Source organism: Mollisia scopiformis, assembly GCF_001500285.1.
Source record: "Mollisia scopiformis unplaced genomic scaffold LY89scaffold_2, whole genome shotgun sequence".
NCBI classification, from domain to species: Eukaryota; Fungi; Ascomycota; class Leotiomycetes; order Helotiales; family Mollisiaceae; genus Mollisia; species Mollisia scopiformis.
The window spans coordinates 1,719,400-1,735,223 of NW_017263582.1; the positions used below are offsets into that span (position 1 = coordinate 1,719,400).

Genomic DNA, 15,824 nt, shown 5'->3' on the forward strand with positions numbered 1-15,824 from the left:
ATTCCCACCTTCAATTGTCAATGTGGGTACCCCACGACAGCCTTGCACAAACCTCCTCAACCAAACCCACCCGACCAATGACCACCTGAAGCGAAGCGAGTCAATATTGAATTCCCCCTTGTTTAAGCATAAGTTTATAAATAACTTTAGCGAGTCCCTCCCATTGGACGCCAAAGCCCAAGCTCTCATGTCTGAACCTCGCGGTGGCTTTCGACCTGAATGCTGGGTGGTTCCCTCGACGGGAACTTAATCCTACTGCGGGAGTGGGGAGACAACCTCCTTTCCGACTTGGGACGGTAAATGGGACGTTGATGCTGGATGTGGCGGTTACAACAGGACGGGATGGGAAATCATGGCATGGGATGGTCAGGAGTACCCTTTCCCGTTCTTTCTCTCTTGTCTTTCCTTTCGATAATCTTTTTGCCTTTGGTTAAAGCCCACTATGAGGAGGCTTGAGTTGTCGATACTTCTCGGGCTGTTTGTGGGAGATGGCATGACCGCGATTGTATATGTCACCGATCTTCCCGTCTACTCGGCGCTCGCTCCTTGTGCGCAATTTGCGGTCAGTTATGAGGTTCAGCAGTTGACGGAAAGCGAGTGTGTAGCGGGCGTCACGTCGTTAGAAGCGTGTGCTTGTACACAGGATCAGAATTCTGCTGCGATTTCATCCAGTATCTCCAACCAAGTTCTCTTCTCGTGTGGGAAGACGGCTACAGACGATGTCTCGAGCGCATCTGTGGTTTTTTCTGCATATTGCAATCAAGGAGGAACGGTCGCGACGGACCCTCCAGGACCAAATGCTGTTACTCAGTACATCACCGATTTATCGGCCTACTCGGATCTCGCACCATGTGCGTCTGGGGGACTGTCCTACCTGATCATGGGCATGACGAACAGCGATTGTAATACTCTCGGCCCCTCAGCATTGGCTAGTTGCGTCTGCTCGAAGAACCAGAACTCCCTCGCTGCCAGCGAAAGCCTCAATGCGCAAATTAAGTTCACATGCGGTTCGACACATACCGAAGATATTACCTCTGCGCAAGCAGTTTTAGCAGGATACTGTGGCCTGGCAAATGGGACGACATCCTTCCCAACACCATCGTATCTACCGGGGAGCGTATCTTACTATATCACCGCGTTGCCGCAATTCCAAAGTCTCGCAAGTTGTGCTCAGGAGGCGCTTTCGTATCCTGTCCTCGCGCAGACATTCTCTGATTGTCCGTCGAATCCGCAGGCGCTGGTATCATGTCTTTGTGTAAAGGACTCGAATTCGCAGATGATGACGAGTAAGATTAGTGGGAGTGCCAGTCTGTTCTGCGGCTCGACTGCGAGTGCGAATATGGCATCTGCTTTGTCTGTTTTTGACTACTATTGTAGCGTTGGAAAGGGACTGGCAACTGTGGCAGGACAGCTATCATCAGGTAAGGACTAAGATTGTGTCTGAAGGGAAAATAACTGATGAGATGGCTTCGCAGTGGCAACGACCCCATACGGCTCGAAGACAGGGAGCCAAGCAACGGCAACAGGGAAATATTCCACTCCAGGAGCAACATCGACGGGGTCTTCAGGAAATGGGGGAGGTACAATTCTATCGAGTCCACTTGGAGGAACTAAGGATGGCGTGCCTGTAGCTGCAATCGCTGGAGCAGCAGCTGGCGCCCTTATACTTATCTGCTTGATGTTGATCGTGGGGTGGAGATACAGGAGACGACGTTTGAGAAATCGGCCTCTTCCTCCACCGGTTATGGTCCAGCCCGGTCCACGCCCAGGTAACCGACCTGACTGGTCGAAATCAGAGCTTGCGAATACTGAGACTTCAGCGATACCCCCAAAGAGCTCGACTTTGAGAAAGCCAGTGCCGGTACCTATGTCGCCTGTCTCGCCGATAGATAACAGGCCCAGCCTAATTCCAAGTCCACGACCGAGACCAGCAGAAATGCCAGTGCCGCCACCTCCGTTTCGAGCGGAAGTACCAGGCGGGCCAAATGCGCATGAATTACAACTTAGTGTCCCGCAGCATGAGGTGCCAGGGTCGAATCAGCATTCCGTGGAGATGGGAGCGAGTCTGAGCGGACCATTTGAGATGGCTGGAGATCCACACTGGCGATCTTAACCCGCCGCCTCCCTCTGCTTTATTCTCATAGACCCTGAAGTATACGTTAGATAGTAAGGAGGCGCTTATTGAAGCATTCCCTGATTGGAGTATGGAGTTTCATGTTCTGGAGTTGGAACTTGTATGATAATCATGAACTTCTGAAATATATATTGGTCTAGAATGTATATCTCTAAATGGTTTATAGTTTGGCCCTACCGAGCTTGAGATCTTCCCACTGGTCAACGTGAAAGTCGACATAGCCTGGGTAACATCAGCACTTGTCCATTCGAGTCGCAGACGAGGATGAAGATCCGATTCTTTTTTCCAGTGGTGGGTATCAGGAGCGACTCTGTGCTGACAGAATGTACGAAGATAAATCAAGACATCCGTATCTGTATTGACGAATTGTGAAAGAAGTCGAAGAACCGAGAATGACTTACTGTGACCCTTGCCGTTCTCATCAATCCATAAGACCTTGTCCTCTAATTTGACCTTTGTTGGGTCAACGCCCTCTTCTCGAAGGGGAACCTTGTTCTGCTTGTTGTTGTGGATGGGCGTCATCTCCTTGACAATGCGAACAAAGACAGGCACGGCGTATCTTGGAAGATGAACCCTCGCATATCTGAGTCGTATTAGCTCAGTGATCTCAATTCAAGCTTGATCACTTACTTGAGCAGTCCAGCGTAATCAAAATTCTTCTTGACAGCAGGATCGATGTAGACTGCAGCACAGCCTGCTTTACCGTCATGAAATGGTAGAACCACGCCATATACGTTTGCTTCAACAACTCCTGGGTATTTCCCCAGGACCTCGGCGACCTCGGCCGTACTGACGTTCTCGCCTTTCCACCTGAAAGTATCTCCAAGGCGATCCATGAAAAACCATCGTCCATCTAGAGTTCTCCGAAGTGCATCGCCTGATCGATACCACAAGTCTCCTTTCTTGAAAACGTTGCGTTCGAACTTTTTCGCAGTGGCTCCTGGATTGTTGTAATATCCAGGGAAGAATTGCTCGTTCGGGACCTGAACAATCATTTCACCGCCTGTCTCATATGGTTGTCGATAGGCGAAACCTGTTTTTGGATCTCGAGCAATCTCTCCAGATGCTTGATCGATCAGGACTGGGACCATATAATCCTTAAATCGGTAGCGCAATATTGCCCCGTGATGTCCAACACAAGTTGCAAGGTAATCACCTCTGCAATTGTTGATGAGACCGAACACGCCTTCAGAAGAGGCGAAGAACTCAGACATCTCACTAACGCCGAATCTTTCGCGAAATTTGAACCAAACGTCAGGTCGAAGTCCATTGCCATACATACCACGGACGTGGTGATCTTTGTCAAGCGGTGATGGTGGAGCAGCTAACAGATATCGAGCTGTCTCTCCTACATACGTGATCCATGTTGCACGCGAATCATGAACGTCTTGCCAGAATTTGGACGTGCTGAATCTTTTGCCAATGCAAAGCGTGAGACCGGTCATCATACAAGACATCGCTAGAACTCCCCCTGTACCATGGTAATATGGCATGCAATCATACCAACGATCGTCGTCAAGCTCATTGGTTCTTCTTCCGGCAGCACGCTATGGTGGATTAGTCTTCCGTTCAACTACAGGCAAATCAAGCTACACTTACCTCATACGAACGCTCAACGGTGTATGGAACGCCTTTGGGCATGCCGGTAGTGCCACTACAAGAATGTTAGCTTTGAAATCTACTACGTGTGGAACACCCACCTTGTGTAGAACAAGGCCATAGGCCACTCTCCTCTCACACCTTCTCTGTATACATCTGCCGGCCTCTCCGGCTTGACAGCACGGATTGTGTTCGTGGTGGCTCTGTCTTGAACACTGATTTTCATGCCGAGATCTCCCTCAATTTGACTACGGACGTCATCAACTCTTTGCCTGAGTGCTGGCTCCTCATCGGCCAACAGCAACTTTGCATTGCTGACTTTCAGACAATGAATTAAGGCATTTCCCGCTAAATTATAATTGATCATAGCAGGAGCGGCACCAATAGCCCAGAGCCCCAACCATGCGAAGATGAAATCAGGGCTATTGGTCAAATAGAAAGCCACATAGTCGTGAGGCTTGACTCCCTGCTCTAGAAACCAATTGGCCCATTGGTGGCTTCTCTCGTACGCTTGTGTCCATGTGTAGCATCCTTCTCTCGACCATATACACTCGTCGTTGGGTTTACGTTGGACGGAAGCTTCGAAGAAGTAGTACAGCGAAATCCGATTCTCTTTGACTAAACAGCTGTTAGATCGATAAAAAGCAGCGGCTTGGAGTATTTACCATGCGCTGCGTACAACTTTTCAATGTACTTCAGGCGCCTCAATGAGTAAATGTCCTTTCTTAAAGCATATTTCCCGTCCAAGTAAGCTGCAGCTCCCAATGTGACAGCAATTGCTACAGCAGTCACTGATCGAAGGTGCCATGTTAGCAAAGGAAAATCGTTGCTTGGGGTAGGACGTTGAGAGAGTGGAAGCATTTATGAGCTTGGTGAGAGTGGGGTGTCACGAATCACGGAGTGGGGTGTGTTTAGAAGCTTACCGAGTGCCATTTTATGCCCGGTCAATTCCGAACTCTACAACATATAATTTGAACCAAGATATTTAACAAAGATCAACAGGAGCACGTCCTCACTCTCTCAAGCTGGACGAGAGTAATTTGGAATCTTTGTTTCGGTGCTTTTGTCAACACCGAGGCACGTTCAGTCAACTCCCGGATTTCCTACTGCAAACCCCGCGCTCTGGAAGTTTGGTCATTGGCCACGATGCCGAACGCGTGAAGCTTGCGGGAGACTCGACATCTTGCCGTGTTCCGTCAAGTGGCTGTTTGGTGGGATGAGCTGCATTATTCAGTATCTTACCGACTTCAGAATGCTCCCAGACAGAATCCTCCACTGTCCAATCGGAAATGAAGCCTGGTGGGATTGATGGGATTGACGATGGACATTCAACATCTCCTTAGCTCGTCCGAGTCGGTCAATACTGTTCCATCATCAAATCTCTGTCAAGATTGCCGTCACATTTTCAATCACTGGGATGAAGTGCTTGAGGACGATTACAACGCAAGATTTCCGCATTGCCAGAATATATTTGGGCTCATCGAATCAGCTGCAAGGGGATGTTATCTGTGCAACCAATTCCTGAGAAACTTGGAGATAAGAGGCATAGCGAAAACATTGCGAGGCCTCACAATCGACATCTTGAATTCTGCGGGAACGGGATACAATGGTTACATTGTCGTGAACTCGTTTGAGAGGATCATTTCTCGAGGTCGAGATCACCATAAAGACTGTTGGCTGTTGGAGTTGAGATTTCGACCGCCTGACGCGCTGTTTGACGATGACGACGACGATGATGAACAGAGCGATGAGGAAGACGACCTTCAGGTAGACGAAACCGATCAAGATGCAGACGAAGATATGGAGACCTCCGACCCAGTTCCTACTGGCGACGATCTTGATGATTGGCCTAAAGATGGCGGAGTGTTCAGTAGTTGGCCACATGAGATATCTCGAGACATGTACAGCTGTCGAGCTGTTTTGGTCCCAAGCTCCATCTCACGTATGCATGGTATGGTTCCCCACCCCTCGTGTACTTAAATCTATCTGATACCAGCATGGTCTAGATTTCAGAACCAGCAGGTTATCACCGGATAGTAGAGCAGCGTTGTGGCAAGCTAGAAGCTGGCTTGAGACTTGCAGTCAATCTCACCCTCAATGCTTGCTCAAACAATCATCTCTACCAACCCGACTTTTATGTCTCGATGGAAGTCGGGTCCGAGTATGTACATCGAAGTCACTTGATTCTCAGGAGCCACCTGCATATGCCACGCTCAGTCATTGTTGGGGCTCACTTAAGATTTTGCAGCTCACGAAAGAAAACCATCCCTTGCTCGTACAAGGAATACCACATGCAGCACTTTGCAGGACATTTCAAGACGCAATACAGATCACACTAGCGTTGGGCCTTCGATACATCTGGATAGATTCCTTGTGTATTGTTCAGAATGACCCCAAGGATTGGGCCAGAGAAGCTACACGGATGAGTGACGTCTACTCTGGTGGCGCTGTCAACATAGCTGCTAGCAGTGCATCAGATGGCAGTGTCGGATGCTTCTTCAACCGCGACTCATCCCATGTCTGGCAGCATACGGTAGCTGCTCGTGTCAACGGCCAGAACCGCATTTATGATTGCATTGAGGACGGAATCTCAGACGCCTGTATTTTCGAAACTCCTCTTGCCCGTCGAGCTTGGGTCATGCAGGAACGACTTCTTGCTCCTAGGACATTGCACTTCAGCTCAACACAGATGTTCTGGGAATGCAATACTCTCAACGCATGCGAGGTATTTCCTGAACAGTATCCAGCTACACTGTCGTATGGTGACTTTTATCTACAAAAGCAACCCGTGTCTCGCAGCTTATGGTGGAAAATAGTTAAACTTTACTCGATATGCGACTTAACATACCAGCGCGATAAATTAGTGGCAATTTCAGGCATTGCTCGGGAGATCGTAAAGAGAGATCCTCAAGCAAAATATGTGGCAGGTCTCTGGGACAATGAGATAGAGAACCAGTTGTGCTGGAAGGTCAGAGCACCAGCAGAGAAAACACTTCAAGCCCCGTCTTGGTCATGGGCTGCCGTCAATGGAACGGTCAACCTAGCGACTGTTTCGCAGTTCGAGAACTTTGTTCGTGTCTTGGAAGTGGATTTGCAAGGTCACGAACCCTTTGGAGAGATTCTCACTGCCACATTAACCATCGCTTGTCAAGAGATATTCCACATCTCAAATATGTCCGCGCTGTTGCCACTACGCTGGTCCACAAGCCTGACCATCAGCTGGGACTACGCGATCGAATCAGCTCGCACGTTCTTGCTACCGGTGCAGAAGGGAGTAAGTCTAGGATCAGAATATATCTCTGGACTGTTGTTGCAGGAGACGAAGAAGTGTCAGGGAGAATATCGACGCGTCGGCCATTTCGAACAGCTTGCCGCTGCATGGGAGAGATTACCAGAGCACCTTCTGAGAGTTACGACAAGCAACGTTAGAGGAAGAGACCCCTGGCACCTAGGGAATTATGCAGACCTCAGCCCTGATAGCAAAATCATCTTGCTGGTGTAGGACAACAAGCGGCATGGTCTTGTGCAACAATTGGACAGACAAGTCTTGTGTGCGGATCTAAAAAGGAGCTATCATATCAGAGTCCTCCAGCTTCCCAGCCATGGCAATATCACCAAACCGCTTCTGCTCACCGAGAGACCGTCGTACGACGTTGATTTTGTTTTCGGGCAGTTGCAGAGTTGGAGGCGGGTCACAGCCTATGGCAGCCTACGAAATAACTCTCGGAGATCGAGTGAGTTTCCGGTAGCCATCGATCATCGTCGATCTACTACTCGGTGTCGTTTCAAATCAAGCAGTTGCTCTTTCTTGGTCGTACCTTCTGGTGGTTGATTTGTTGAGGCTGGCTTCCAGGCTCCAGTGATGTTTGGCGATATTGATTTTTATATGTTTGTGGCTTGAACTTCCGGGATCCTGCCGGCACCACAACATGCATATCCGATCGAGCACGATCAAGCACGACCCTGAATATGGTTGTCACTCTCTCATTGTGGTTCGCTGCAGGGCAAGTGCCTCCCCGTGCGGGCACCGTGCAGTTACCATTTCCAGTTGCATGTGCAGTCGGGTATTCCATCAACCCGGTTAAAGACTCGGCCGGACTCAATGACCTAGCGAATGTCGGTCTTGGCTCGGCTGCTTGTGATTCTTCGCGGCCCGAGACCATCCTTTCCTCTATCTACTATCTCTTCCCACTCCTCCTCTCTCTTCTCGTTCTTCATATCATTCTCTTCTGCTAATAATCCCCATTATTGAGGTGCCAGACTAAAAGAAGCATTCAACAGCTTTAGGCCCAACGAGAAATCGATGATATACCTATCGATTTAATTGTTGGTGCAGGAAAAGCTGTTTGGATGGTTCTTTATGTCTGGCACCTAGGGGCGTCTTATTAGAACATGTCAAAAATGCTCACCTCCTGACTCCATCATCTATTCTACTATTCTACTACTTTATCTTTTCAATGTGCCAGGTCTTACGTACGCAGAACGAAGGCATCTCGGACTCTTCATCTGCAACCTCATTGAAGAGGTAAGTCTGTTTGAAAGACTTAGACCTTGAATGATCAATCAAATACCTACTCGATGTTTGTAAACTAGCTCACAAAGCCCACAGTTCCCATGCAATTTCCTTCGAAATCCTCTCGGTGGATTTGGATGTTGTTTTATAGTGTGTTTCCATCAATGTCTACGTTCAATTTACCAAAGACTGTATTAAATCTTGCTCGTATAGAAGATCTAATGTAGATATCTGTTCAACGGGGAATCCTTTAGCAAGCTTTTTGATAGGCTTGCATACCATCGAAGAGCTGGTCAAAGACCCTCAACGAGATTACCAGACAAGGAGCTCTGGAGTGTAGGAGTTGTCTGGATTGTTTGCAGTGGCGACATTGGTGCAACCAGACGGTATGGCTTTGCCGAATCTCTTGAGCGGGCAGATGGTTGATTCCGCCCACCCATTGGACCTCATCTGCGAACGATCTACTTCCGATTCGAGCAACTCTATCGCAGCTGAAGCCCAGGACCGAGCTTACTTCTACTTTTCTGGCCTTGCTGTGACGGATGTAGGGCACTATCGACTGCGAGTAACCCTCATGCAGATGGATTATGTCTCTTGCCCTAAGAGTGCGCCCGATGGGGAGACGATTGAAGACTAGCATATTGAAAGCAATCGGTTCGAAGCAATAGGCGCACCAGTAGTTGCCTCGAGACCAAGTGAGTGAGGTGCTCTAAGCAGGCTATCGATTATGCTAATAACAACAGCCGCAGAAGAGCGTCATTACTTGACACGACTGAAGAACGACGGCAAAACTGTGTAATGTGACTGGAGTGAAGCTGGACGATGGGAGATGCGGAGATGATTTCGGCATTTCCCACCTAGTATCTCCAACATGCCCAGCACATATGAGTTCTTCTTGGTCGAGATATTACTACTAAGTTAGTTTTTGATTGACACTGTGAGTATATTCAATATATTTACAACTTGAATCTTGTATCAAATACTAATTTAGTAGTAATAGCTCGACCAAGAAGAACATGCCACGAAACCGTAGACTAGCGCTCCAAGTAGCGAATCGAGCATACATCGAACTGTACCGGCGACTTCGAAATGGAAAGCGAGTTCGTCGACGTCGAGATAGAGGAGGAAATCGATAATCTAGGATATATTTCACAAGATAGTGGATGCGAGGAAGGATTAAGGCAGAAATGTAAATGAAGTCCCTTGGATGAGACGACGACTTCCCACACAGGTAGCCGCCCACAGAGAAGCCGTGACTTTGTATTCGAGGTTAATACCGTGCCCTCTTCTGAGCCACTGGACGAAGAGATGAAGAAGTCTGGATCGCACACCCTTCTCCATCACCTTCCGTTACCTTTTCCGCCTCATCAAGCGACCTCAAAAACGAAGACGAGTGCTTGGCCATCGACTTACGTGTGCTCAGTATGCCCATCTTCCTGCAGATTGTCAATGGACAGCCTTGCGGAAGAGGAGGAAAGGGCAGAGCCGAGCTACCCAAGGAACGACTCCAAGGTCGTAGGCACCACCGCTTTCGCCACCGCCTCCAACTGTGCAGCCACGTAAGGCAACAAAAAGGAAACCCACTTGCTTAGCCACACCAATACGATTACAATCCCCGCCTATTCCGACGAAAAGGAAAGCTGCAGTGCATGAGATGTCGCCGAAGAAACCGCCAAAGAGGGTCCAGCTTTCGCAAAATGTCGATGGGCTGGTGGCTGATATCTGTGGGAAGGAGGCACTCCTACCCCCTCTAATACTTATCATCTTCCTGACGTTTCAAACTCTTCTCCCTCCGCGAGTCAGAGCTTTATTAATGGGTCTGGCTTGCTCCTTCTAATATTCGAAACACTGGCAAAGACTACACTACAGCAAGTTGGAAAGCCAGGAATATGCATCGTCGAGATTACGAGTCGGATACACCGTAGCCTCATTGATCTGAATCGAGACATAACGACCAGGAACTCGAAAGACAATTCGGTCCTAGTCGAGCGACTATCCGCCATAGCCTATAGAGTCTTTGAGACACATGAAGCTATTAATCATGGAGGATTCCTTCTGATCAATGGATATATGTCGGAGAAGGCTTCGGTAAAAGCGAACGACTTCTGAGACGAGGGCGGATTTTATTTGCTTGGCTGTGCAAACAAGAGCGAGTACTTCAAGACGCAATCGAGGTGCGTACGGTCGAAAGTCGAAACCAAAGGCAACATTCCAACTGGGACTCGGGGAGCGAACTTGCCACAGAGTGGGCATATGTACCGGACGGTCAACAGTTTCAAGCACATGAAGTCGTGCAAAGTCCTGATTATTATGGCTTGGCTAGGGGATATCATTTGGACTAAGGGAGTTTCATAATAGATGCAGTTGATACGTGGGAATTCGATCAGCCTCATTATCCCTCGATTTTTGCTTGGTTAAATTTGCTGATCCATAGTTGATCTCTAATTATATGCTTTCATCGCTCTCACAACATTGTCCGAGTGCCGCGACACCCGCTGCAACATATCTTGCACCTCCGGCGATTCCACATTTGCATTTTCTATCTTCCTATACGTTTTCAAGAAGTTCACCACGTACTCGGGGTCTGAACCAAGCTCTGCTTCTCCCATTGGCGGACTCATTCCTTTCCTGATTTATCACGTCGTCAGCGCTCTCATGCTTGAAAACTTGGAGTGACAGGAATTCTTACCATTGATCCCATGTCGTTCTGTTATACGGCTTTCCCAGCATTTCTGCGTACCTGTCCAAGCGATCGTAATGCACCCCAGCGACCTTGGAACCAGTTGGGTCGGCGTAATTGAATTTGTGCCCACAACGATGTGTGATCAGATCTCGAATATCAGGGTTCGTGGTACAGCAACCTCCCCAGCATTCGCCCATTCTGCCAAGTTATCTGTCAGTATTCAATACAGTCTCAGCTGCCAGACTCTACATACTGTTGCATAACTGACTGTGTGGGATGCAGTCGCCTCGTCGAATCAATGATTTTCATCATCGTCGGGATAGCGACTTCCTGAAAAACTCCAAAGTCATTAAAGAACGCAGACAAGAAGATCCAATCAGCCCAAAATCGTCGAGGGATTAAATATATATCCGACCATCCCACGCAGAATTCTCCACCCGGATATGGATAGTTGAAATGCTGGATAGCTTCGATAGCTCGTCTGGCATGGATATGGTTCTGATATGGCGGCTCGAAGAAGACCCATGGCGCCCATTCTTCTTTGTTATTCATGCATCTGAAAATACCTCCAGATCCTGCATCTGTCTTGAGTCCATCTGGGCTAGAGTATCAAGTTAGACATTGTTCGCTGATCGAGTGAAGGGCGGGAACTTGCCTATGCGGAAGCCACATCTGGTCGAAATTGTCACTAGCAAAATCCATCGGATCAATCCAAGCATCGAAATGGAAGAAGAGCAGCGAGTTGATGTCCGATTCTGGAGACCCTTCCGGGACGTCGAGAATGAATTGCATCGCCACGGCCACTTCTCGATAGATGGTATAATCGTCAATAGCGTTGTCGTTATTCAAATCTTGCCATCCTGAAGGGTAACCGGGAACGAGGCCAGGCATGCTGTAACTGCAGACAGAAATCCGAAGTCAGCATCACGGACGTTGATCGGAAAAGGACTTTTTGTACTGCACCGTGTGGAAGAATGGCTCGTATTTCTTCAACATGAACATCCTCTCGCTTCTTTGTTTGTTCGATCGGATTATGGCCACCGTCTTCTCGAATGGTGATTTGAGGATTGGTGGGGGATTTAGAGAGTGCCCGATGTATTGCAGGGTGGGTTTCTGATATTGCGGAACGAAGAGCCAAATGATGGCCAAGATGAAGGCTGCGGAGCTTACTCTCACGACATTGTGATGTTGTGACCATGCCAGCACGGGCGCAAATATCTGTTGAGTCGGGAGTTGCATTGCATTTACTGTTTTGCGAGTTGTTTCTGAAGGTTGATATCTTGAACGCCAGGAATGTACCCCGCGTGTACTTCGGCATGTGTGCCAAGGGAGAGAGAAATGCAGATACCGTTACATTAGCTTCGCTTGGATTCGAGCAATTGAAAAGAAATCTTTCGTATTGTTCTGCTAGTTGTCCATTTCAAAGATCACCCGAAATAACATCACCCAATGCAAAGGCGGCCTGCAGGTGAAGCCACAGGCACCCCACCGAGACTCACTCACTCGCGCATGAAGAAGCGGCACTAAGAGTAGTGACAGATTCGAGATTTAGTCAATTAGGATCGATTTCATGATTATGGCTTACGTATAAATCCAAACCATATAACGAAAATGGCGCACTTTGGGACATTTTCCTACTTATATATTTAGCTGCAGCAAAAACCCGACAATTGCACACATCTTGTTACGGATCAGAAAGCTGACATTGACTTTAAACCTGTCTCAATTGGATTATTCTACATCATAAGAATAAACGCAACATCTCACGACGTCGTGAAGTAATCACCAGCCACGCCTCGTTTATTTTCAACCTTCGCTCTCAAGTCGACCAACGAGAACCTCCTCGAATATCGTTCAACACCACGAACCGGAGCTTCGGAAGTTCTCCCATGATTGAATACTTCCGATCATTGCAATCTAAAATATCATCTGTCCAAAGCCAAAACCCAGTCATCACAAACAATCGACCAATCAAAAGTTCGCAAGATCCGCTTGCAGGACCAGCTATCTCGAGATTTCGGACACCCTCGCTTAAGGAAAAGGTGCCATTTTCTGCTCTTCACAAGGCTGGACGCGGTTGAATTGGCCTCCAAACCCCTAGAATGGGATTTAGAATAGCCAATCACAACTCCTCAAAGCGACTATACAGCACCAGCTGTTCTGAGATTTCCAACACCTCGCTTACGGATGGACCAATTCCGTTCAACCCGTCACCGTGAAGCCCGTTAGATTCGGCCTCCACATCACATAAACTCAACGACTAGCAACACAGCTTAAACACCCAGCAACATCGCTATTATAAGCAGCCCTATAGTTAGCCTGACTTTCAATCTTTGACTTCCAAATCTCAAATAATAAATCCCAAATTCCCAAGATTATCCTCTATGATTTCTCGCGAATTTCGACCTCGACTCCTCTCTCCTCAAAGCTCAAAGACGCAGACAAAGCCAGCCAATTACAACCCTACAAACCTTTCATATAGCAGTATCCCTTTTGAAATCTCGAACACCTTTTCGCCTGCTCCACTAATTGAATGTTCGTCATACGAGGAAAGACATTCGCTCCTGGCCTCCAAGTTGCGACTTATCAGGCCGACTTACAGACATTGAATCTTCCTCGAGACTTTTAGAAGGTTTCATAGGAGCATGACTTTCTTTCTCACTTTACCATGATCTCAAAAACGGACTTTCATCGAAGTGGTTCGTGGTGGCGATATCGAGTGATATGCAGGTTGGTGAAAACAACTAATCACAATCCCTCAAAGCGACGATGCAGAACCAGCAGTGTTGGAATTTCCAACACCTCGCTTAGTGGCTGTTCCAATCAATACTGACTTTCTCTGTTTTAGTGAATTTCTTGGCCTCCAATCTTCAGCCGACGGTTTCGTGCTCGTGGTGGCGATGTTGAGATGCAAGGCAGTGAGAACAACCAATCACAATCCCCCATAGCAGCTGTACTGAGATTTTGAACACCTCGCTTAATAGCTACGGGATAAGATTCGCTGAGGCTCTGCTTGATTCAACCCCGAAACGCCCTCCAATCTGCAAGTCACACGCCTAGATTTGCCTCATTTGCCTCAAAGTAGAAAGATTTATCATTAATTATCCCATTCTCAGCAGGTTACTATACAACACTTTATACTATCCTCCCCTCTCCTCACCCACCACACCTTCCACTCTCTTAAAAGATATTTCTATCTCCAGGAGGACTAACCTCCAAAATGCCCACGCCAGAAATAGTATTCTCATCCGAGACCTTAGTGCTATTCCCATCCGCCGTGCTAAGCACAACATACACCTGTCCGGTAGGAGGCAACATGCCCGCCATGCCAGCAGGGATCATATCGATCTTCAGATCACCGCTGTTGCCTGCCGTCATTCTGGTTAGGACGTAGTAAGTATCGAGTCCCGAGAAGAAGACTGCGTAGACGGGAGTAGAGCTAGTGATCAAGCCAGCGGACATGGCGTTCTTGTAGGCGTGCGTGAACGTAACGGGCGAGGAGCCGGCCGTGTAGGGATACTGGCTAGCTTGGATGGTGAGGGGAGGGAAGGCCATGAATGGGAGAGCGGGGTCGCCGGGCGCGAAGCCGGTGATGAATTCCGCGGCCAGGGAGAAGACTTGGTTGAAGTCGAGAGGGGTGTCGAAAGGCTTTGGGAAGGGAGATTCCTTGAGGGCGGCGCGGATGTAGGAGGAGTGACGGGATTCGACAGTGAGGATGGAGCCGGCGACTGTGAGGTAGGACTTGTCTACGATTTCGGCGGCAGCGCCTGGGTGGTGTTAGAGAGGTGAGTAGGAAGGAGAGGGAAGGGTAGCTTACCAAGGTAGGCAGACACACCGACTCCTTCGAGGACGGAGGAGAGAGCTACGAAGGATGCAGCGTCTGTTGATGGGAAGGAGTAGGTAGCTTCGTGGACAGCGGCTGCTCCTAGAGCACCAGCGAGGAAGCTGACGTGGGTCTATTGTGTCTCTGTCAGTCTTCACCCTTGCACTCGAGCAGAGAGCAACGTACCTCTTCATCAAAGTAGATCTCCTTCAGGTTGTCATAGAAGGGATCGGGAAAGCCAGCAGCGATGAAATCTGCTTGGGTGTAGTTGGCAAGACCCTCCATGTAGAACTTACGCTCGAGGTACTCGAGAGTAAGAGCATAGTTGAGGATGGTGACATCTCCTCCTGGAGGTGGGTTGTAGTCCTCGACAGTAGCACGCTCTTCGATCGGAGCAGCTGCAGCCAAGCTGGCAGCGAGGACTGGGAGGAAAGTTGAGTAACGCATGATGGAGGTGAAGCTAGATACTCTTGGTGTGTTGAAATGAAGAGAAAGCTGTGAGGAATAAGGGGGAGAAGTAGAAAAGCTGCAGGCAGGGAGACTTAATATAGGAAAGCTAGGAAATAAGGGAGGTGTGCTGAATGCGGGGGATCAACATTGTGATGATGAGAGAAGACACCATTGTAGCTATTCTGATCAATGAGACTGCCTCGTGAAGGCATGTTGACGCTACCAAGAGACACTGTCGACCTGGAAGCTAGACGTTCCGGGCGATGTCACCATTGATTTTCATCACAAAGGACGCTGTTCCTCGTCCCCGACAATATTCAGAGCTGTGATTCGCTGAATGAGACCGTTTGTGGAGACCAAACCCTGCATGGGAATTGAGTTTTCTCCAGAACCTCGAGCTCATTTCTTTACCCATTGCCTAAGGTCCCTAGCCAAGCTGCTGGTATAAATGTTCGAGGTGGATCCTGGGAAGTGTTCGTGATATGGGACGGCGTGGCGCGGATCCTGACGACATGGCGGGATTGTGTCTAACCCAAAGGAAATCAGCTAAGTCAACTTCTGCCCTCTTTTCAGTCGAGACGGGCAACATGCCCAATCATGAATCCAGGAGAATTTCATCTCT

At 48.5% G+C, this 15,824-nt stretch overlaps 7 protein-coding genes across 7 annotated transcripts; 4 read left to right on the forward strand and 3 right to left on the reverse strand.

Moving 5' to 3' along the window:
- The first annotated feature begins 234 nt into the window (after positions 1 to 234).
- LY89DRAFT_777296 (uncharacterized protein) lies at positions 235 to 2,404 on the forward strand. The gene is made up of 2 exons (XM_018222135.1): positions 235 to 1,421; positions 1,476 to 2,404. Exons 1-2 carry the CDS (start codon positions 443 to 445, stop codon positions 2,111 to 2,113), a joined length of 1,617 nt encoding a protein of 538 aa, XP_018077923.1. The 5' UTR covers positions 235 to 442; the 3' UTR covers positions 2,114 to 2,404.
- LY89DRAFT_777297 (long-chain fatty acid transporter-like protein) lies at positions 2,295 to 4,666 on the reverse strand (the record flags this gene model as incomplete). The annotated part of the gene is made up of 7 exons (XM_018222136.1): positions 2,295 to 2,356; positions 2,536 to 2,717; positions 2,765 to 3,681; positions 3,734 to 3,788; positions 3,835 to 4,351; positions 4,399 to 4,524; positions 4,657 to 4,666. The coding sequence occupies 7 exons, from the start codon at positions 4,664 to 4,666 to the stop codon at positions 2,295 to 2,297; spliced, it is 1,869 nt and encodes a 622-aa protein (XP_018077924.1).
- LY89DRAFT_186042 (HET-domain-containing protein) lies at positions 4,657 to 7,377 on the forward strand. The gene is made up of 3 exons (XM_018205665.1): positions 4,657 to 5,684; positions 5,740 to 6,495; positions 6,550 to 7,377. Exons 1-3 carry the CDS (start codon positions 5,042 to 5,044, stop codon positions 7,233 to 7,235), a joined length of 2,085 nt encoding a protein of 694 aa, XP_018077925.1. The 5' UTR covers positions 4,657 to 5,041; the 3' UTR covers positions 7,236 to 7,377.
- An 835-nt stretch (positions 7,378 to 8,212) lies between these two features.
- Positions 8,213 to 9,343, forward strand: LY89DRAFT_680304 (uncharacterized protein). Its single transcript, XM_018214047.1, has 5 exons — positions 8,213 to 8,258; positions 8,343 to 8,396; positions 8,460 to 8,941; positions 8,990 to 9,183; positions 9,247 to 9,343. Exon 3 carries the CDS (start codon positions 8,635 to 8,637, stop codon positions 8,881 to 8,883), a length of 249 nt encoding a protein of 82 aa, XP_018077926.1. The 5' UTR covers positions 8,213 to 8,258; positions 8,343 to 8,396; positions 8,460 to 8,634; the 3' UTR covers positions 8,884 to 8,941; positions 8,990 to 9,183; positions 9,247 to 9,343.
- Positions 9,344 to 10,646: 1,303 nt separating this feature from the next.
- LY89DRAFT_186085 (uncharacterized protein) lies at positions 10,647 to 12,321 on the reverse strand. Its single transcript, XM_018205666.1, has 5 exons — positions 11,888 to 12,321; positions 11,585 to 11,827; positions 11,183 to 11,530; positions 10,936 to 11,127; positions 10,647 to 10,869 (listed from the first exon to the last, which is right to left on the reverse strand). The coding sequence occupies exons 1-5, from the start codon at positions 12,166 to 12,168 to the stop codon at positions 10,794 to 10,796; spliced, it is 1,140 nt and encodes a 379-aa protein (XP_018077927.1). The 5' UTR covers positions 12,169 to 12,321; the 3' UTR covers positions 10,647 to 10,793.
- Positions 12,322 to 13,046: 725 nt separating this feature from the next.
- LY89DRAFT_680305 (uncharacterized protein) lies at positions 13,047 to 13,644 on the forward strand. The gene has a single exon (XM_018214048.1). The coding sequence runs from the start codon at positions 13,314 to 13,316 to the stop codon at positions 13,536 to 13,538; it is 225 nt and encodes a 74-aa protein (XP_018077928.1). The 5' UTR covers positions 13,047 to 13,313; the 3' UTR covers positions 13,539 to 13,644.
- Positions 13,645 to 14,086: 442 nt separating this feature from the next.
- LY89DRAFT_606444 (uncharacterized protein) lies at positions 14,087 to 15,340 on the reverse strand. The gene is made up of 3 exons (XM_018210424.1): positions 14,939 to 15,340; positions 14,747 to 14,885; positions 14,087 to 14,696 (listed from the first exon to the last, which is right to left on the reverse strand). The coding sequence occupies exons 1-3, from the start codon at positions 15,197 to 15,199 to the stop codon at positions 14,110 to 14,112; spliced, it is 987 nt and encodes a 328-aa protein (XP_018077929.1). The 5' UTR covers positions 15,200 to 15,340; the 3' UTR covers positions 14,087 to 14,109.
- Positions 15,341 to 15,824: the final 484 nt, after the last annotated feature.

Bases quoted from the DNA above. Each gene is read 5' to 3' on its own strand.
- LY89DRAFT_680304 (XM_018214047.1), top strand. From the start codon at position 8,635: ATGGCTTTGCCGAATCTCTTGAGCGGGCAGATGGTTGATTCCGCCCAC.
- LY89DRAFT_680305 (XM_018214048.1), top strand. From the start codon at position 13,314: ATGATTTCTCGCGAATTTCGACCTCGACTCCTCTCTCCTCAAAGCTCA.
- LY89DRAFT_186085 (XM_018205666.1), bottom strand. From the start codon at position 12,168: ATGCAACTCCCGACTCAACAGATATTTGCGCCCGTGCTGGCATGGTCA. The intron at 11,828-11,887 runs GTACAAAAAGTC...TTCTGTCTGCAG, and splicing joins CCATTCTTCCACACGGTGCA to TTACAGCATGCCTGGCCTCG. The intron at 11,128-11,182 runs GTATGTAGAGTC...ATAACTTGGCAG, and splicing joins ACACAGTCAGTTATGCAACA to AATGGGCGAATGCTGGGGAG.
- LY89DRAFT_186042 (XM_018205665.1), top strand. From the start codon at position 5,042: ATGGGATTGACGATGGACATTCAACATCTCCTTAGCTCGTCCGAGTCG. The intron at 5,685-5,739 runs GTATGGTTCCCC...AGCATGGTCTAG, and splicing joins CTCCATCTCACGTATGCATG to ATTTCAGAACCAGCAGGTTA. The intron at 6,496-6,549 runs GTGACTTTTATC...GGTGGAAAATAG, and splicing joins TCCAGCTACACTGTCGTATG to TTAAACTTTACTCGATATGC.
- LY89DRAFT_606444 (XM_018210424.1), bottom strand. From the start codon at position 15,199: ATGCGTTACTCAACTTTCCTCCCAGTCCTCGCTGCCAGCTTGGCTGCA. The intron at 14,886-14,938 runs GTACGTTGCTCT...GAGACACAATAG, and splicing joins AGATCTACTTTGATGAAGAG to ACCCACGTCAGCTTCCTCGC. The intron at 14,697-14,746 runs GTAAGCTACCCT...AACACCACCCAG, and splicing joins CGGTGTGTCTGCCTACCTTG to GCGCTGCCGCCGAAATCGTA.
- LY89DRAFT_777296 (XM_018222135.1), top strand. From the start codon at position 443: ATGAGGAGGCTTGAGTTGTCGATACTTCTCGGGCTGTTTGTGGGAGAT. The intron at 1,422-1,475 runs GTAAGGACTAAG...ATGGCTTCGCAG, and splicing joins GGCAGGACAGCTATCATCAG to TGGCAACGACCCCATACGGC.